We start from the raw sequence: 21,093 nt of genomic DNA, 5'->3' as shown, positions 1-21,093 counted from the left end.
TTTAGTGGGCTGCACTGTATGTCATTACTTTTAAGTATTTTCATATGCACATTTTAAATAAAACTGTACAGTGCATTAAAAAAGGGAGCATTTGTAAGTGCATGCGTGTGCTGTGGGAATGCAGACAGATATATAGATATGTGCACACACAGATACGTACAGTGTTTAAAGTCTCTCTCTCTCTTTTGGATCTTTTTCATAGTTTCTTGGAAGAAATTTTATTCTGTTTCTTGTTTTCGGCACCATGGAAGAAATGCAAAACAAAGCTGTGGTTTTCTTTGTGTTTTATTCCTGGAGCGCAATTGAAATCTTCAGGTGGGTGGGTGCAAATGCCGCCGGCTCTGGAGTGTGTGTCGCTGCTTTGGCTGGAAGTTTCATTAGGATTACACAGGTGCGGATTCTAGCTACATCAGGGTGCTTGGCAGTGCTAAAACAGGCAGTTTTAAAGCACTGCTTAGAGCTGAGACTATAGGGACCAAAGGGAACCAAAGAATGAAAGACCCATCTATAAACTCAAGGTCTCACTGTTGTGTTGTAAAGAAGACCCGGGGCCCATCCATCCAGAGGGAAGGAAATACTTGAAGAGTCTGAAGGAAGACTAAGGTTGAAGCAGCAATCCAGGCTGGGTGGGTTAGTTAAGAGAGCGTTCCTGAGGGTTCTTGCTAAAGAGCACTCTCATCTTATGGTAGTTTGTCTATATTTTTCCCTCTAAAGGGCTGAGGCAGGAGGATTGCCATGAATTTGAGGTCAGCCTGACCTACACACTGAGACTCTGAGAAACAAAACTAAAATCTATCCAATGAAGCAGTGTTCCTTTTTAAATCCCTCACCCATACCGTCTGCTTTTTCCCAGTGTGTCATACGCAGTGGGGCTTCCTCAGCTCTGGTTGTGTGTAGTGACAGTTTGACAGGGTTCCTGGTACAGTGGGAAGAGGCAGTGGTGCCTGAACCATGTCTTATTATGCCTGGATCTGAACCCTCCGGCACCATGGATACAAAGATTTGAAACAGATTCAAGGTCTTTGATGATAACATTTTGGGAAGAAATTAATTTCTTGTGATTTTTAAAAAAATTTCTTTTTCACTTTTGAAGAAAGGTCTCACTCTGTAGCCTTGGCTGCCCTTGAACTCAGAGATCTTACTGCCTCTTCTGCGATGAGACTTAAAGGCATGCACTACCATGCCCAGTGTGATGTCTCCTTAAGACTGAGCACTTCTGATTCTAGATTAGAGGCTTTTTCTATAATTTTATAGAATTACTCATTTATCCAGAGGCAGCTTGGCATCTCTCCCTACTAGGAACATAGATGAGAGCTAGGAATAAAGCTATGTTCTAAGCATCCAGCACGGAGCTGAACAAAGAGGGTTCCTTGAAGAATACACTGAGCCTGCCTGTAGACTTCACAGCCTGGTGTGTGGGATGCCCATCTAGGGTGGAATTCAGAGCCTGCAGTGGCTGTCGTCTTTGATTTCTGTTTTCCATAGGTATCCCTTCTACATGCTCTCCTGCATTGACATGGACTGGAAGGTGCTCACGTGGCTCCGTTACACTATGTGGATTCCCTTATACCCCCTGGGATGTTTGTCAGAAGGTATTTTTTAAAAACTTTAGGTTCATAGTATAGCTCTCAGGGGTGCCCATGTGGTAAGAGGCTGGCTTCCTCTCTGCCAGCCGTAATCTAATCAATGTGGTATTAAGACCTCAGGCCTTTCTCCATACTCTCTGTCCGAGTATTCCAGAGACATGGGTCTCATTGCGTAAGGTTTGGAAGCTGGGTGCTCCTGTGCTGCCTGCCTTTTATTTACAAGCTATTCTTAATATTCCAAAGAGAGATCTTATTAGTAACTTCATTTTATTATGACAGCCCCTAGTGAATAGATCAGACAGGAAATTTCCCCCCATTTTATAGGTGAGGAAATAGAAGCCCAGTGCTGGGCTGTTCTCATCAGTCTCCTGGAAGCTTAGAGGCAATGTGAGAACCCGGGAGCTTCCTGTACAGGGGGGTAGGAGACATCTGCAGCTTCAGGCTGGAGCCGTGAGCCCGAGGTACTGGAAGCTCATGTGTTCCATTTGCTTCTCACTGTCTGCTTGCTTTCAGCTGTGGCAGTGATCCAGTCCATTCCAGTATTCAACGAGTCGGGAAGGTTCAGTTTTACTTTGCCATATCCAGTGAAGATGAAAGTCAGATTTTCCTTCTTCCTTCAAGTTTATCTTGTAATGTTATTTTTAGGTAAGTACGTCTCTTGTCATGTTTTAGACAGGAGAGCTAAGTGGTTCAGTTTTAGCATCCCTTAATATAATTCTACTTCTGAAAGAGTGGCCAGGGAAAGGCTTTATTTGTGCAAACAGACCCAGTAGGAGAGTTTGCTGCACATGGATCTTTCTCTCAGGTCTGCAGTAGCTGAATTGTGACTGCTCTGTCAGTGGGAGTCTGTCATATACGTGGATATTGAGGCATGCCATACATTATCTCCTGATGACCCACTAAGAGCTCTTCTAACAAGAGCAGGAGATGAGAACCCTGCTGCCTGCATTCTAACCTACTTGGGGCTGAGAAGGAGGTAGAGCTGTGGCAAATGATGGTCTCTGTTGGGAAGCGCCCCGCTGATCATGGCCACCTTAAGTAGGTTTGTATCCAACAGGAATTCTAGATTAACTCAGAAAAGCTCAGAACTAACGGGAACAAGAGGTGAACTTAAAATTACTCGAAAGCCATCGTAACTCACAGGGTTTCCTGGAAGTGTCAGTGTTTAGGTTACGTATTTGACTTGGTAGATTTAAATAAACATAGCTGCATTGTAGGCAACTGCTGGTTCAGCCGCTGCCAGTGTGTAAGCTCTCTTGGTGTGTACTGTATTTAGCAAGACTTCATTTTATTATGACAGCCCCTAGTGAATAGATCAGACAGGAAATTTCCCCCCATTTTATAGGTGAGGAAATAGAAGCCTAGTGCTGGGCTGTTCTCATCAGTCTCCTGGAAGCTTAGAGGCCACTGATAGATAACAAGAGTTGTCTCCAGACTGGCAAGGCTCAGTGCAAGAGAAGGGAGGGAAGGGATCGGTAGTGAACATCTGAGAGGCTGCCACCCTGAACAGATGATGAACAGTACAAATAGCCTGAGAGGTTAAAAAGCCGAGTGGTCTCCATGATTTAGTGTGGGAGGTTATACTACTTAGGAGGCCCTATGAAAAAAAGTTAGAATCCTGTGTGGTGGCTCACATTTGTAATCACAGCAGCAGGGAGTCTGAAGCAGGAGGACTGCCTTACGTTCAAGGCTAGCCTAGGCAATAGAGTAAGGTCCTGTCCCCAGTAAAGAGTGGAAATGTTTTAATATGCAGTGACCCTATGACCTATCTTTTTTGTTAGTGTTGCTTAATAGAAAAATATGTACATGTTATTATTCAAAATTAAGTCAATCCAAAATTCACAATTTTGGGTCTTAACCAGGTAGCATATGTTCATAGGTCAAGGAATTTTTTTATGCACATTCTTTCATAGTAAGTATGTGACGTGTTTTTATCCCTGTTGTACAACTGAAGGGACTGAGGTGAGGCTAAGCTACAGAACTTTCTGGTTAAGTAGAATTGAAACTGGCAGCTGAAATCCTGTTTCCTCACATCTGCATTGTACTTTCAGACTGCAGCTTACTTTTAAAAAAGTAAGTTTTTTTAAAAAAAAAAGTCAGTTCTTGAATAGCCCTTCAGCTCTGATTTAGCCACTCATTACATATGTATGGGGGGGAAAAGGCAAAAAACATCTTTAACTTAATCATCTACGTAGGGTGAACTGTATTGATGACCATATCAATATTGAAATGTATCAAAACATGAGACAGCCAGATGAACAGATTATAGGCATGAGATAAATACAATATGATAAGAAAGTTAGATCCAGAAGCTGTTCACTAGACAAGGTTTCTTTGTCTAAACCTGCATAAGAGGTCATGAGCAGTGAGGCCACACGCCCCTGCAGGGCTGGACACCTCTCGCAGCACCACTGTGGGTTCCGCTGTATCTGAGCAATAGATTTAGTGTCGTGAGGCCTGGGCACAAACAGCAGATACCTCACTTCCCCATCACAAGGACATTTCTAATCAGTTGGGTTTTTTTTTCCTCTAGGGTTATATATTAATTTTCGTCACCTTTATAAACAGCGCAGGAGGCGGTATGGACAAAAGAAGAAAAAGCTCCACTAAAGATGAATTTGGTAGCTTCATTTGAGCAGAGTCTATGATTCTTACTGTTCTACTTCTTGTACTGATGTAAGGGTTTGTTTTGTTTTGTTTTTTAAAGTAAGGCTGTCTCTCTTTCCCAGTAACATTCCTGAATCTACTGTCCTTATCTTAGTGTTGTACTTGCATGACATGGATATCTGGTATCTGAGGACAAGTTCATTCTTGTGTATTTAATGACAAAGGTGGCCCTCCTCATATCTGCTCCTCCCTACAGGCACTGTCTGTCTTCACAGGGCTTGGTCTTTCTGCTGCCACTTGTGAAAACTGAAAAAAAAAAAAAAAAAAACCAAGACTACATTTTCCCATTGCAGATTGTCAAAAGTGACACAATATATTTTATAACCAAGCCAATACTTGTGGAGTAGGATAGCACTGACTTTTTGAAAATCAGGTAAACATGGTCATTGACATTTTTTGAGTCCGAGTAGGGCTGGAGAACCCGTCATATTTGATGCCTTTTAGCTAAAGACATTGATTACTACAGCACTTCCCAGGCATTGAAGAGGCAGAGTGACTTAGAGAACGAAATCTGAACCTGGGAACACCATGACTACTTCATTCCTAGCTAAATCAGAACTGCCTTCAACACTGGAGATAGGGAAAATTACTGCGGAACAGAGATTATAAGTCCCAAATGTGAATGGCTGCAGGGGTCAGAAGGGAACAGAGATGCAGGAGACAGGCAGGATCAGTTGTGGTAATGATGCCTGTGGCAAACGCAAACACTGACGTAGGCCAGACACACCTACTTGGGCTGCACACAGTCACACAATCAATCTATAATTCTTGGGGTTAGCTCAGTCCGTTTATTTGTGTATTTCTGAGTGGTTGGTGAGATTACTTTATTGAACGGTTTTCTTCCTTGTTAGATTTTTTTCTCTTTTTTTGTTTTTTAAGATAGGGTTGTTCTGTGTAGCTTTGGCTCTCCTAGAACTTGCTCTGTAGACCAGGCCGGCCTTGAACACAGAAAGAGATCCATCTGCCTCTGCCTCCTGAGTGCTGGGACTAAAGGCAAAAGCCACCACAGCCTGTTTTGTTTTGTTTTTGTTTTTAAAAACAACAACAACAAACTGTGTGCATGCAGAATACAGACCTTGAGGTTGGCCACTGTTCAAGACAGCTTCAGTCTCTCTACCACATTCCATGTAAACCTATGGTGAAGTAACACCAGAAAAAAGAGCCTAAGAGTGGTCGCTTCCATCTTCCGCTCCCCTTGTTCTTGGGGAAAGGAAGGAGACTTGTGTTGCAGTGAGCCCAGAGTGGACTGGCATTAAACTGGCTGCTTTGACACACCTCATCTCACCCAAGAGTATTTCCCAAGTCTGCAGCTTCTGTCAGCGATTGTTGTGTTACCTTCTGGTGTTCCCTCACTGATTGTGGACAAACCTGGCAGTTGAGCTTTGCAGCCAACTATGCCGTATCCCTGTGCAAACTCCCATGTTCTAGTTGCTGTTAGCATCCCCTTTGTTGCTGAGAAAGTAAAAGATTGTGTATTTCTATTAAAACATTTACAGTCAAAATCCTAATAACGTGCTTAAACATCATTTAATCTCATGATTTTTAAATGGGTAAAGTGCTTTGTTCAGGCACAGTGACTCTGGCGGGAGCCTAAGGGAGTACTGAAGGCAGTCACGAAGCACTGGGTGAGCACTGTGCAGACACAGCCTGGGAGGCCTGGCTCTCCCATCAGTGCTCTCAGAACCACTGGCCAGAACCTTGCTGAGGTACAAAGCTTGATCACTGTCAGAAACTAGGAAGTTACACAGGGCCCAAGAGACATTGCTTCTTAGGAGTCTGACATTTTGGAAACTGCATTATATTCAAGGGATAAGATAGATCAAAACACCATTTGTTTCTAAGTGCAATCACTATAGAAAATCAAATATTTAATTTTCATTTAAAAACATGAACAGGAGTGATTTTACACATATTGTGGTTACAGTCTAAAAATGTGTACCTTGGGATACACCAGAAGCACCTGAGCATTTCCACTTGTATTTTAACAAGTTCTAAGAAAAAAATTGAAACTCAATGGCATCGGGTTTGTACTTAGGCAAGTTCTAGACATCTGGATTGCTTCTTCCAAGCACACAAGTTTAAGAATGTCCTTGTAATTGAGACATGAAGAGTCGCTTTCTGGATGCTGGACGGCCCTGGCTGCTACTAGGCTTCTTCCTGCGCTCGCTCCTCATCTGTCCAAGCTTCTCAGGAGCTGTGCCTATCATGGAACAAAGGCTGTTTCTGGACTTAGAGACTGAGCCCCAGACAACCAGCCTTCAGACCTTTCTCAGACTGCAGTAGAAACATTCAGACGGGCAAATGCTGTTTCTGATAGAGCTGAAGAAGCTGGAGAAGGTTTTAACTCTAAATTGCCTTCAAACAAAGTGAACGTGAAGGAACACTCCGGAGCTCAGCATCACATTCTTTCAGTGCTGCTCCCTGAGAAGTCTGTGTGCAGGGGTGTGATGTTGTGGTCATATATGGCATACTCAGTGCTGGCCAGCTTGAGCTGCTGGGCAGCGTGGGTGAGCTGGAATGCGGCGTCTGGGTGGGCTGTGTCAGGCAGCAGGGTACACTCCCTCTCCAGCATGTCGGCCACCCCTTTAAGCAGGTCCAGGAAACCGAAGGCTAAGGCAGCTTTTCGTAACCTGTTCAGCTCCTGAAACACATGGATAGTTCTCTTCACACAATCTCCAAGTACTCTGCTTAGAGTCAGTTCTCTTTGACCCTCACTTAGGAGCATTGTTTTACACAAGAACCAGGGACAGCAGCATGATGCATAACTGGCCAGTGATGTCTGCTGCATGCTCAGCAGCTAGAATCATCAGCAAGCTGATCACAGTTAATGCAGTTATGCCAAACACAGCAAGCACCTTGCCTACAGGATTCGTGCTGACTCTGGGGACTGGTTTCCCTCTCCTAATCAGGCATGGGAAAGGCCGGCTCCAAATGTCAGCCTCAGCCTGGTGCCTCTCTAATTAGCCACGGAATGAACACATTTGGAGGAGACAGCAGAGGAAGTACCCCACCACTCGCTTGGACGTGCTGTGGCCAAGCTGGGTGGCTGCTGTGCTCTCAGATGCCCTGTTTACACAGGGAGGAGGCTCCTTCCTCATGCACTTGAGGAACTGAGGCAGCCAGATGTCAGGCCTTTTCTAATTTCAGACATGAAGCTAGTTATAATGTATCAGGAAAAATAAAAGACCACCTCACGACTGTACAAGCATGCTTGCTTGAACAGAAAGAACACTAGCAAACATGTACAAACTGCAGAGATAGGCTGCAGCTGAGCCCAGGTCAGGGCTTATGTGGATTACAGAGTTTGGGGGTATGGCTGGCTCAGAGGCTTTCTAACCAAACTCTGATTAAAACTGTAGTTTGTCCAGTTTTCCCAGATTGCTAGTAACTAGATTGAAAGACAACAGTGATCAAAGGTAGTAAGATGTTACTCAGACAAGGTAGGTGCGCTCTCCAGAAGAGATGCTCACCCAAGGGTGAGTTTTATTTTATTTTCATTTTTATGTATATTGGTGTTTTGAACACACACACACACACACTGTGTGCATACTTGGTGCCCTCAGAGAGTCAGATCCTCTGGAGCCATTCAGATGGTTGTGAGCCACTGGGAGTTGAACCCAGGTTCTCTAAAGTAGAATGTGCTCTTTAACTTCTGAGCCATCTCTCTAGCCCCTATATATTATTGTACTTTAAAATTAACAGGCTAAGGCCCACCTCACACTGCACTTAATCTAATTCAGCCAAACTCCAAAAGGACAAGGGGGTAAAACAGTGAGTCTAGCCAGATCTCCAAGTTCCAGGCCAGCCTGATCTCCATAGCAAGTTACAAGCTAAGCTAGTGAGAGCCTGTCTGTCTCTGTCTCTGTCTCTCTCTCTTTCTTAAGGTGAGCCCAAATGTCCCCACTCCACTTCATCCCTTGTCACTTTGGTCCCTGAACAACCAGTGTGATTCTAGATTCTAGAGGCATGATTGCAGAGCACATCCATTCCCTTACATTAACTGTTGGCTAGTCATTCCTTGAGGCAGCTTATGTTGTGTTCTGGGACATTCCCTAGGGATCACGTGCAGTGTTTGTTGGGGTTAGCCCTAATACCCACGCAAGAGTGGTGAGGCTGTGCTGGGATTCATGGTCCCTTTGAGCTGCTTGCTGAGCCCCTCACAGCAACCTTCTGCACAGGACTGTGTCATTTAGGCACTTCAACTGGATTGTGAGGGAGGAACAGCCTAGCCAGCCACCCCTGATTGCACTGCTAAGAAAACTGACGCACGCACACCTCAATGTAATCGCTGTACACATTCATACTTGTACCCACTAGGTCCACCTTTTCCTATGTCTCACCTTATAGAATGTCTGTGTTTTTTCAGGGAGCTTCCTTGCATTTCTTAAGATCTTCTGTACATCTGTCTATGAAGCATAAAAACAGTTCAACATTAGAATGCTGTGGCTTTGGAGAAAAAAATGAGTAGCTTTAAGCATTTAAAGACATGGAAATAAGGACAGACTTTGTGTCCGCATGGAGACTCCTGAGATGCTTTCAGTGCTTTTCTCAACAATGGCTACAGCACTGCCCTCTTTTAAAGAGCTTCATGTATTAAACTAATAATTGTCTCATAAAAATAGACCCAGGATACCCACATATCTATGACTAGACCATCAATGGGAAAAGGGTAACTGAATACAGAAAAATGAAGTTGGACCCTTAGCTCACAGGACATTTTTTTAAAAAAATTCAACTTAAAATAGGGCTGGAGAGATGGTTCAGTGGTTAAGCATACAAGGGTTTCTTGTCTGGAACTAGATGATGCCAATGGTCATCCAATAACATAAACAGTGTTTAACCCATGCATTTTTAAATGGCTGCAATGGTAAATTTAATACTTACCTTTCTATCTCCTTCCCCCCCCCCCCCCCCAAACCCCAAAACAATAAAACAGTAACAGTCAAGTTTGGTAGTGAGGCCTTTAACCCCAGCAGCACTCAGGAGGCAGAGCATGAGGGCTGTTTGTGAGTCTAACCCCAGCCTGGCTTACAGAGCCAGTTCCAGACTTGCTAAGGCTACAGTAGAGTGAAACCCTGTCTTACCCCGAACAACCCCCATCCCCCGTCCCCTCCCTGCCAAAAATCCACAACCTTAGCACTTGAAGACTTGTTTTCAAGACAGGGTTTCTCTGTGTAGCCCTGGTTGTCCTGGAATTCACTCTGTAGACCAGGCTGGCCTCAATCTCAGACATCTGCCTGCCCCTGCCTCCCAAGTGCTGGAATTACAGGTGTGCCCCACTGCTTGGAGCACACAGACTTTTAAACTAAAAGGCAGTGCTGGCTCCTGAGGTCTCACCCTCACTGAAGGTCTATTATCAGTTGATGACTGATGGCCCTTTGGTGAGGGAGAGCATGTTCTCTGAAGGGACATGCCCCTGGCACATTATCCATGCTCTGGTGCATGGTAGGTTATGGATTTGGGGAGGGCCTGGGAGTAGTTGGGAGGGGGAGATGTAGATGTGATCAAATACATTATGCTGATATACAAAATTCTCAAAAAACATCTTAAAAATTTCAGCGCTGGCTGAGTATTGGTGGTACCCACCTTCAATCCCAGCTCTTGGGAGGCAGAGGCAGATGGATCTCTCTGAGTTTGAGGCCACCCTGGTCTACAGAGTTCCAGGACAACCAGGGCTACACAGTGAAACTGTGTGTGTGTTATGTTGGGGGTTGGGGATCCAGTGCTGGTACACTAGGTGTGATGGTTCATGTCTGCAGTCTCAGCACTTGGCAGGTAGATACAAGAGGATTAGGGATTCAAAACCAGCCTAGCTTATACAGTGAATTTGGGTCTAGCCTGGACTACATGAATCTGTTTTAAAAATATAAAGAATAAAAAAATAAGATCCAATGCTGAACAAATCCTTCTATCCAGAAATGTTGCCATGCTTATTGTTATTAGACAAGAAAAACTATACAGGCATTTGCTTCTTTTTTGACCTTGGTAGCAGGAAGCCCAGAACCAAAGTCCTCAAACACAAGTGCCATTTTGCCTCTGGTTGCAGGCACAATTGTTTCCATTTCCCCTCTGGTTTTGTTATTGCTCTAAATTTTGTAAAAAATGGTTGTGTTGTATATGTGTCTCACTGTAGGCCATCTCATGTCCTTTTGGAAAACAAGGGCAGACATCAGAAGTAAATGAATTACACAGTAGCAAAGGAGAGAGCAATCAAATCCAGCCCCTTGCCAGCCCTCTGGAAGCACTGTGTACCTGCAGGCCACTCGGTTTGATCCAGACAGTCACATTCTGGGCATAACTTCGTTTGTTTTTGGGCTGCAGGGGGAATGGGCTCTTGTTGTCATCCTCCCCATAAGGATTTTCTTTAGCATCTTAAAGAAAAAGACAATTTTGAAGACGACACCTAGCAAACACAATTACATTTCCAATTAGGTGACTAGCTTTTGAATTGCTCTATCATTAACAGAAAATTACATTAACTTCAGTCATGCTAGAGAATCTGTTCTCAACAGATGAGTCACTGAAGTAGGAGATTAAAGAGTCTGCAGGGACCTAGTGTAATGTCCTAAAGGAACCAGCTTCACATGAGCTTTACACAAAGGCCAAGGGCAGCAAACCAAACACACGCACTGGGAAAACTCACTTTACAGCTACAGCATACCCACAGCTCTATATTTTAGCCCAGAGATCTTCACCCAAACTTTCTAGGATACAAGAAACATCTACACTTGAACTCAATTTTTTTTTTTTTTTGGTTTTTTCGAGACAGGGTTTCTCTGTATAGTCCTGGCTGTCCTGGAACTCACTTTGTAGACCAGGCTGGCCTCGAACTCAGAAATCCGCCTGCCTCTGCCTCCCGAGTGCTGGGATTAAAGGCGTGTGCCACCACGCCCGGCAATTTTATGTTCTTAAATTTTAAATAAATTTAAATAATCTCATGTGGCTAGTTAACTACGGAGTCACACATGGCAGGAAAAAAAGCCTGAGTTACAGTGCAAGACCTTGTTTCAATACTCTCACACGGACACACATGGACATGCATGCACACAGACATACACGCGCACACATACACACACACACATTTATTTATTTTATATAGCCAAATTCTTTTAATTAAAGCCACTGCAGTTCTGTAGTATGCAGACCCCTGGAATTACAGGTGTGCAGCACCACACCGGACATATGAGGTGCTGAGGACTGAACCAAGGGCTTCATGCATTGCCAGACCCTACCAACTGAATTCCATCACTAGCACTGGAATGCAGATTGTCTTTTTATCTCCTACCTGGATTAGGGCCATCAGCACACAGTCTCCTAACTGTTGCCCTGAGTGCTGGCATCACAGCTGAAGGAGCTATCATCATTCCTCCTCAGCTGTGCTTTCCCAGAACCTGCACACAGTCTCTTGGGAGCAGGTCTTTTCTGCTCTCACTCAGCCAGTCTCTAACCTACTCTCTGCCCCTCCAGCACTCCAGCTTCTTCTTCCCTTCCCACAGGTGTCTGTTTGCTTCCCCGGTCCTTTCTTCCTCCATCAGGTTAGCAAACTCAGCTGGCGTGCCTCTGCCCGGGAAGATCTTCTTCCTAAGCCACAGGCAGCTGTCAGATCAGCTGTGCTCCTGGCTGTGACCTGACCTCACGCACTGTTGAGTCTACTCCCCATCAGACTTTGAAAACTTCAGCTCTTTTATTCACAGGGCACAGACTAGATAGCAGACAGCTCTAAAATGGAAATCGAGTCAACTGGGTCAAGGGTAATGGTGAGAACAGAGCTGGAGGCCGAGGACAACGGTTCCAAACCAAATGAAGGGTGGAGTGAGCAGAGCAGTATCAGCAGTGAGAGTGGGGGCAGTGCGGTCCAGCCAAGACCTGGAAATGCAACATGCAAATGTGGAGGGACACCAGGTGAGACTCAAGGTCCAGATCTGGGAGTCTGAACTCACTATACCTGAACGAACAAAAAGACAGAGCACCAACAACAGGAGAAACCAAAGGACATTTTGGAAACTGAGGCAGGAAGAGAAAAGACATTTGCAATTATTTAGCAACACTGTACCATGCACTTTACACACACTTCCTGTTGAGATCTGAATGGGAAATGTCCCCTGGAGAACCTTTTGGACAGGGCAAATACCCAGAAATGGGCTCTATGGGTGTGGGAGTTGAGGGTTACAAGCCAATTCCACCAGCTCAACTCTACTTCCTGATCCATGGAGATGGGACAAGCTATGCCTTAAGTTCCCAATGCCACAGGTGGATCACAATGGTGACAAGAGGTAGAAAAGACAGACTAGAAACAGCAGCAATGCCAGTGAAGTGAGGGAAAAGCGTTTCCAAAAGGAAGATGGCTGTGTGGTCTGAGAACCCTGACTGCCAACAGCGGGAACACAGGGTTTTCCATTCGGAGCACAGAATGACTCTATACACGTCACTCCCTGAGCCGAGACAGCTGAGTTCAAGCCTTAAACACTCTGAGGTCCTCCTTGTATGCACCCACATCAGAGAGCTCGGGAGTGCTCCCACAACACTCAGACATTCACAGCAGCAGAGAGACAACAATGTCAAGTAAGTAAGATCTGTCTGCATTATACCTGAGATGGGCCCCAACTGGGCCATTTTCCCAAGCCACGGGAGAGGTTCTGGGCCAGGCTCGAAGAGAGACATCATGAGGTTTGATTTCTTCTTGCTGTCAGCTTGGGAGTAGAGCATTCCATGCCATTCAGGCCTAGATGAAGATGGGTGAACAGAACGTCAAGCCTAGGACCGTCAGGTTACAGAAGCCTTTCTGAAAACAGTCTTAAGTTTTTGGTCAGGTGTAGTACTTCACCAAAGCCAAATCTTAAGCTTGAAAATGAACATAGTATTTCCAACTCTCTGAGATACATATTAGTCAGACAAAACTCTGTGTGTGTGTGTGTGTATGTGTAGTGTAAGACTGAGCTTATGTGTGAGTGTGTGTGAATGTGTGTAGCTGTGTGTGCACTGAAAGTGGTTTAAGAGAGAACAGAGCTGTGAAAGTTCAGCAGGTCCGAGCCTGGGCGCAGAGCAACAGATGCCGCAGCCCTCGGGTCCCTCCGGTTGCCTCCTGGAGTGACAGCAGCAACACCAGAGGCAAGGTCTGCAGCAGTGAGAGAATTCTGCCCAAGTTTCTGAAATGGCCCCAGTAGATCCCCACAGGCGGAGGCAGCGGGAGCATGGGTGCCAGGAACCAGAGCAGGCCTCTCTCAAAGGCACCTGTCCATCTTGCAGAGGACCAGAAGGTCACATCGCCTGTCATCCAGTTCCAGCCCTTGGTCTCCATGGACACCCTGCTCTCACCTGAACATGTACACATGTGTATACACACAAAAATAAAATAAATAAAAAACCTACTGTATTCTTTCGGGAATTTTCATTCAACCAGAAATGGAGATATGCTTCCTATGATTAATCTTAACTCCTTGATCTTTTATATCCGACAAAACCGGGTCATGGCCAGAAGGCCCCCTCCTCTTTTCCAATACCAGGTGTTACAGGAAGAGAAGCAGACAGCTTTGCAGGTTTCACGACTACAGACAATATGAAAGCTGGTTCTTTCCACACAGGGAAGGAACTCAGAGCAGCCGCATGCGTTCTGGACTAAGCATGCAGGTTAAGAACTCTGGCTCTGGGTTTGCTATCTTTGTGATCTTGGGCCATTTCCTGTCTATCAAAGCTTCAGTCTCCTCATCTGTGCAGTGTTGGGGTGGCATGAGCTAACAAGCAGCAGTAGGTAGTGTGGGTTCCCAGAAACAGAGGTTACTATGAGAGGTACTATCCATCTTGCAGAGGACCAAGGTTTGCTTCTCAGCACCCATGCAAGATTTAAAAAGGAAAACCTTTTGGTATAGCAGTAATCCCAGCACTTTAGAGCCTGAGGCATGTGGATCATGTGTGTGTGTGAACAGTTTGGGTCACAGCAAAATTCTCTCTCTAAAGTAAACATGTGACTAACAACTTAAAAGAGAAGATATATCACATTAAATCGATGCAGTTAAAAAGGTCACCTCCCACTTACTTTGTGGGCTAACTAAGAACTGGAAGGTAATGGAGGTGATAAGGGTATGGCAGGAAAGGGAAGAGTGACCAGGATCTTTCCATGTCTTTCCTTAGGTCTGTGAAACGCTCCACTGTGTAGCTCTCTCTGGGTCAGCAGTACAAATGAACCCTTCCTACCCTAGTTGGACAAGTGCCACCATTCCTTCCACCTTCAGGCTGCCGTGGAGCAGGACACAGAAGTTGGGTATTTTGCCAGCAATCTGATTGGCTGAATTCTCATCTTCATTGTCATCAGTGATGCCAGCACCCACCTCGTCACCTTCTGTAAAACAGGTTAGCATATTAGCTACAAAATTCTCAACTCTTAACTATCTCATGCTTTGAAGGGAACTACGTGGAACTGTAAAGGAACATTATAACAAGTTACAAAATCACAGTTTTCCACAAAATGTCCATATAAAAACTTCAAATACATTCATCTACGTATATGAAACAGATAGCAGAGGCAGCCCACAGAGAGAAGGGGTCTTAGGATCCATGGTTATAGGGTTCCTCTTGGTGGATGATGGGAAGGTCTGAAATGGATGGTGATAGTGGCAATACAGACTCTGTAAACATACTTTAAAAAGCCACCACTTGGCCTTGGCATGCTGGTGCATGCCTTTAATACTAGCACTAGGGAGGCAGAGGTAGGCAGTTCTGAAAGTTTTGAAGCCAACTTGGTCTACAAAGTGAGTTCTAGGACATCCAGGGTTGATTCACAGAGAAAAGAAACCCTGCCCCCTCCCTCCAAAAAAGATACCATTTATTTACCATGAGAGAAATTATCATTTTTCACTTTTTAAAAAAAGCATGCATACAGATGCATATGCAGATGTGTGTGGAGGCCAGAAGACAATCTCAAGTGTTAGCTTTAGAAATGCACCCACTCTGAGCAGGCTTCGAATTGGCTTGGAGCCTATCAACCAGGTTAGGAAGGCTGACCAGTGAGCCTCAGAGCTCCTCCTGACTCTGCCTCCTTAGCTTGGGATTATAAGCTTTTATTACTCCATCTGGATTTTTTTCTTTAAAACACTCACTCATTCATTCATTCATTCATTCATTCATGAGACCTATCTACCCCAGGGTACCTGCTACGAGTGTGTACCCACTCAGCTCTTTTACATAAGTGCTGGTGACTCGACTCAGGTCTTCATGCTCTCAAGACAAGAACTTTATTACTTTACTAACTGCCTCATTTTCCTACCTGTTTAAAAACAAACAAACAAACAAACTTTTTTTTGGAGGGGGTGTACTGGGTATCAAACTTAAGTCTTTAGACTTGATAGATTTATTATGCCTTACTACTGAGCTCATTTCTTAACTCTAATTATCCTCTTTAAATTGAAGTCTATGGCTTATGAATTATATAGCCCAGGGGAGTTGTATATAAAAACAATTGCATAGCATTCCTATAGAAAATTCATTGAGATGCCATTGGAGACTTGAGGCACCAATCCAAACCGAATCAGACACAGAAGTATCAAGTGTGGCCCAAGCCAACAGCCCTCACACTGGAGAACCAAGTGCAAAGTACATAGTGGTATGAACTAAGGTCCCAACTCTAGGGTCTCCCATACACTGCTGTAGGTGAATCTTCTTACAGTTAACTTTCCTCTAAAAACATCTGTCTGATCGCTTACTCAGAGACTCTTTACTTCAACAGGAGGAATCTTCATTATAGCTTGGTATTCAATGCACATTACAATACTGCCCTGTTCTGCTTTCCCTTATTGCTCCTGTATTGTTCCCTGCTCCCAATACTTTACTTACTTTCTGCTTAGCAATTATATAGGCATACAGAATTCTCCTAGGATGTGACAGTTAGGACAATCTGGCTGTTCTCCGAAAACATAGGTTTATAAACACAATGATCCTAATAAGCTGCTGTACATGAATATCAAGATTTTGCTTGTGAACTGGGCACGGTGGCTCATGCTTGTAATCCCAGCACTTAGGAGGCTGAGTGTGAAGCTAGCCTACAGTACAGAGTTGAGACCTTGTCTCAAAACACATAGAAAATAAAAGAGCATTACAATGCTCCTTGCTGTGAATGAGTGACTAAGGCTCATGGGATGATCCATACTCCAGCTCTCATAGTAAAGCATTCACAGACACAGAGGACACAAGAGGGGAGGTGTGACCTGCAACACATATTTCCTGAAGAGAACTGCTAAATATAAGGTAGATGGTCAACTTAGAATACAGCAACGAACATTTCAAACAGCTAGGGGTTGGCATACTTCAGAGAGAGGCTGAGATTTGGGGATATGACTTTACAGTTCCTAATGCAGCAATGTACAGTCTGCAGTGAAGCCTCACAAGCAGGAGTCATGATGCATGCAGTCATGCTCTGTATGCATGGTTGGAACTGGCAGAACAAAGCTGTGTCCTTTCCCCTTTTTCTCTCAGTGTGTTCCTCTTAGGAAAGCCCTGCGTAGAGATCCTAGAGCTACCACCTCTGAAGAGGTCTTCCACCATCAGTCCCCAGACCAGTGCACAATGTAACGTGTCAAAAAAAGCTTCCACAGCGTAAGGCAGCACCTTACCTATTCTGGGATCTGAGGCAACGTTAGATTTCTGAAATCCAGTTCAAGTCTGCCCAGCGGGCCAGCTTACCATCCGACACTGAGGAATGACTTCAGAAAACACAATGTTCCATGTAAACCAAAGGGAGAAGAAGAGAACTCACCTTTGTTAAGTGCTATGGGCAAGACCAAATGCCTGGACAAAACTGGGGGGCTGGAAATATCAGCTATGTCAATAAAGCCCACTATTTCCAAGTCTGTAAGCGAGAAATCAACACAGAAGTATTCACAATAGGGAAAATGCATTATTTATATGTGTTAGATTCTAAAAATATTATTTCAAGGCAAAAATTTCAAATATGATAACTAAGAAAATTGTTAAACTTTTTTAAGGATCATAGATAATTTTCATTTTAAGTACCTCAAACTGTAATGACTTTTATTTAATGAATTCAAGTTTTATAACAAAACAAGGTAAATTTTATTTTTATGAGGCTAGGAGCTTAGTCAAGGCAAAAGCTTAAAGGTCAAATTCTCCTCTATAATCAAGGGCAGTAAGGTCACATATGGAGAGTGTTAAAGTAAGTACAACAACATCATTCAGCCTTTGGAAGGTAGAGCCACCATTTTAAGAACATTCCTTTGGGATGTGAAGATGGCACAGTGGCTAAGAATGCTTGAACATGAGGACTGCAGTTAGAATCCCCAACATTTCACAGAAACCAGATGTAACTCGTACCTCCATATGAGTTAAAACTCCAGGCTCAGGGGATATTGACATGGGTCCTGGGAGACTGCAGATTAGCCATCAAAGCCAATGAAATGGGAGCTTCTATTTTAGTGAGAGCCTGTCTTAAGGCAATAAGGCATAAATAACAGAGGAAGACCCACAATGTCTTCCTTTGGCCTCTGCAAACTCTTGTGTATATACCACATCCATACTCAAAAAGAAGCTTTACTTGAGAAAAAAATTCTATACAGAATAACACAATAATGATTCCTTTCCTTTACAGCAGCCATGTTATGACCCAAAAGTATTTCCTAAAAACAAACCTAAAAAGTTTCTGGGTGGGTGTGGTGCAAATGCCTTTAATCCTAGGACCTGGGAGGCAAAACTGGCAGGGTTCCAGGCCAGCCAGAGCCTTCTAGTGACACCCTGTCTCAAAAATAAAATAAAACACTAAAGTTAAACTGAATTTTTAATAAAATATTAGATTATATAAGTAATTAACACAAAACTTTGAAATATAAAAATTGTAAAGAAAACAGACTCATTCACTATTTCAATTTCTCTTCTAAGTATATCCAGAAGCACAGCCACATTAGCAAAACAATTTCAAAATCCCAGGATCATGCTGTGTATCCCAAGTGGCTACTTCTGTGATACAGCAGGGTGTGTCCCTCCCTGCAGGCCTGCTGTCAGCGCCTCCCTAGCTGAGCATTTAATGGCTCTGAGCTGAGTAGAGAAGGGCTTGCGACAGACACTTGGGTGACTTAGGTACAAGTTACAAAGTATAAGACTAAAAGTTTATATTGGAAAGAAAAGAAATATTTAAATAAAGGGCAGGAGGGAAGTAGAATTTGGTTTGAAGGCACTAAACCCTAGGTACAGTTTACTATATTCTGTGACAATGAACCTGGATATATCCTACTTCTGGACAGCCAAAAGCTAAAGGCACAAAAGCTAAAGCCTGCTCACAGGCTTTCATTCTAAAAATTCTACACCGCAAACCATCAACACTTACTTACTACACACTTATTTCTAATCATTTATTGAGTCGGCAATTACCTGTTGAGCATCTAGTAAGTGTTGGACTATATTAGGCCAGGCATCAGCAACACTTAGAGCGATGATGTCTGTCCCTGAGAGCTCTGACATGCACTCACCACTCAGGAGTCTTCCAGCCAATGGAAGACAATTCTCTCCTGCAACTCTCCACAATTCAAAGTTTTCAAATTCAGCTAAGTATGGCATCAACAAACACACACTAGATCGAAGCAGTAGGATGCAGAAAGCATTTTGTTTTAGGCTTAATACAAGAAGCAGGGCTAGAATGGTTTCGTCTACCAGAACTAAGAGCTTAGCAACTGACTGGTTCATTCCCCACACCTACTCATTAGGACCGAAAGAAGCAGCTAACTTCCGGGGTCACAGTGCACAAGTCATAGCGCCAGAGCTAGAAGATAGCTCTTCATATACCTTAGGTAGGATGCTAATGAATCTCAGATGCTTTACCAACAATCACCTCAGGTGGCTCAAATAGCTCAGCTGGAAGAACACTAGACTGAAGACCTTATCATTTTAAGTCAATCTGTCTGTTTTTCTTTTTTTAACTCTAGTAACATGTAGTTATAGTGACCAAGGATTGGAGATTAACTCAAGCTCTTACCAAAAGACAATAACCTGTCACCTCTTAGGTAAGTTAAAGATAACAGAAAAATTAAGAAGGAAGTTTCAAAACAGTTACCTGTGTTAATGACTTTAGGGATGGGGTCAATTTCTTCATCTATAACAAAAGGCTCTGGCCTGGGGAAGACTTGTACATCAGCCGTTAGGTGGCCACACTTGAGAACAGCATGGAAAGGTGTGTACGCCAGATCTATCAGCTTTCTAGAAGACATTACAGAGCAGTGATATAACACATATACAAGAAATCTTTAAAGATGCAAACTTTGTTATTGTTTCCCACTTATTCTAAGCCTAACCTTAGCATTTGGGAAACAGAATACAAGCTGACATTTGTGATAAAATTTCAATTCAGAGAAGGCCCAAACAATTTAACGTTAGAAACTGCTGAGCATTATAAGGAAGTCATTTTTGCAGGCTAATATATAGACTCAGTTATACTTAATCAGAAAACAAGAGAATTTTTAAACCTACTGCTTCTGCTCATTTTATCTGAGAGCTGGGCTCCTGGGGAGAATTGAGTCACACAATCAGCAATAATAAAACAGATATTCTTCCTAGCTGTCAAACTATACTCTGAATTAAATATTAAGATGGAAGGCTTTACACATATACTCACCCAAACATAGATTGCACATTTTTCAAACACAGGGGGCCATCAATAGTAAAAATTTGCCCTTCACCATTATTTAAGTCTATGAGTCGTTCAAGGCATTCCAAGGAATCGGTGCTCTGAAGCTGCAGAGAGAGAAGGGAGGAGGGGCACAAATCACCAATCACTCTAAGCAAACCAAGACTAGTGTCATTGTAACAGCAGCAGGAAACAACTGGGATAGTATTCTTAACAGGAAATGACAGAGAAAGAACTACAATTTGATTCAAGGCTGAAGTGTGAAGTACTAAAGAACAGAAGGCGGTGGCGCCACATTAGAACCTTGGCCAGTCACTTCCCAGCATGGAGTTTCTAATACTGCATGGGAAACTATCATCTATATTCTTCTGAAACAGGGTTTCACTATATAGCTCTGGCTGGCCTGCAACTTGCTATGAAGACTGGGCTGGCTTCACACTCAGAGATCTATTTGCCTCTCATCTACATTTCACAATGAAAAGAAAATTGGAGTAGAGAAAAGTCAAATAATTTCCTCAAGTGGAAAAACTAAGCAGTCTAGCATTTAATAAAGCATGCTAACAGTAACATTATTTTACCAAAAAATTAAAGCACACATACTCTTTCAACATTTATGCTGCAATGGATATAAGAACTCCCAAATAAGGGACATAACAACCAAAAGAACACCTGGATCCTCCACAGCCCACCAGCAGAAAGAAAGAAAGAAAGACAACCCCAGCTATGTTCCTAAGTTGGGAACCTCTGAATGTCAATGAGCATTTGAGATGCAGTCTTTAAAACTGTAACCAGCCTCAGTTGAAATCAGTGGAGACAATGCTATGGCATACATAAGAAAGCATTAACAAATGTATCAACAAAGACACTAAGCCCTAAAATTTAGTTAATCAAACTAAAAAGAGTTGAGTAGAAAGTATTACCTCCTCCAAGTTCGCCATGCACATGACATATAACTTAGATGGGAAAGGGAAGGGGAGTGGAAACCTGTTGCTCTCACTTCTTTGATTCTGAGTAGCTAGGGAGTGTCGCAGTGACCCCCTGCCAATGCCAAGACAGCCATCAGTCACCAGAACAACCTGTATGTAAAAACAGGATGATTGTACATTAAATTTATATATATATATATATATATGTATGTGTGTATATATATATACACACACATATTATATATATATATACACACATACACACATATACATATATGTACATATCTATACATAT

At 43.4% G+C, this 21,093-nt stretch overlaps 2 protein-coding genes across 2 annotated transcripts in view; one reads left to right on the top strand and one right to left on the bottom strand.

Moving 5' to 3' along the window:
- Positions 1-4,560, top strand: part of Hacd3 (3-hydroxyacyl-CoA dehydratase 3) — a 34,337-nt gene extending 29,777 nt beyond the window's left edge. The window contains exons 8-11 of the mRNA XM_021172797.2: positions 203-315; positions 1,486-1,592; positions 2,100-2,231; positions 4,120-4,560. Of these exons, the coding sequence (XP_021028456.1) occupies positions 203-315; positions 1,486-1,592; positions 2,100-2,231; positions 4,120-4,196 (429 nt within the window). The 3' untranslated portion in view covers positions 4,197-4,560. The remainder of the gene's footprint in view (positions 1-202; positions 316-1,485; positions 1,593-2,099; positions 2,232-4,119) is intronic.
- A 1,019-nt stretch (positions 4,561-5,579) lies between these two features.
- The window catches only part of Ints14 (integrator complex subunit 14), a 26,741-nt gene continuing 11,227 nt past the window's right edge, over positions 5,580-21,093 (bottom strand). Inside the window, exons 5-13 of the mRNA XM_021172255.2 lie at positions 20,793-20,948; positions 19,861-19,979; positions 19,303-19,445; positions 16,999-17,091; positions 14,445-14,589; positions 12,842-12,975; positions 10,506-10,624; positions 8,594-8,659; positions 5,580-6,894 (exon numbers count right to left, since the gene is read on the bottom strand). Coding sequence (XP_021027914.1) covers positions 6,652-6,894; positions 8,594-8,659; positions 10,506-10,624; positions 12,842-12,975; positions 14,445-14,589; positions 16,999-17,091; positions 19,303-19,445; positions 19,861-19,979; positions 20,793-20,948 — 1,218 coding nt within the window. The 3' untranslated portion in view covers positions 5,580-6,651. The remainder of the gene's footprint in view (positions 6,895-8,593; positions 8,660-10,505; positions 10,625-12,841; positions 12,976-14,444; positions 14,590-16,998; positions 17,092-19,302; positions 19,446-19,860; positions 19,980-20,792; positions 20,949-21,093) is intronic.

This window comes from Mus caroli, chromosome 9 (assembly GCF_900094665.2).
Source record: "Mus caroli chromosome 9, CAROLI_EIJ_v1.1, whole genome shotgun sequence".
Classification (NCBI taxonomy): Eukaryota; Metazoa; Chordata; class Mammalia; order Rodentia; family Muridae; genus Mus; species Mus caroli.
This window is presented reverse-complemented; position numbering and strand designations above follow the sequence as displayed.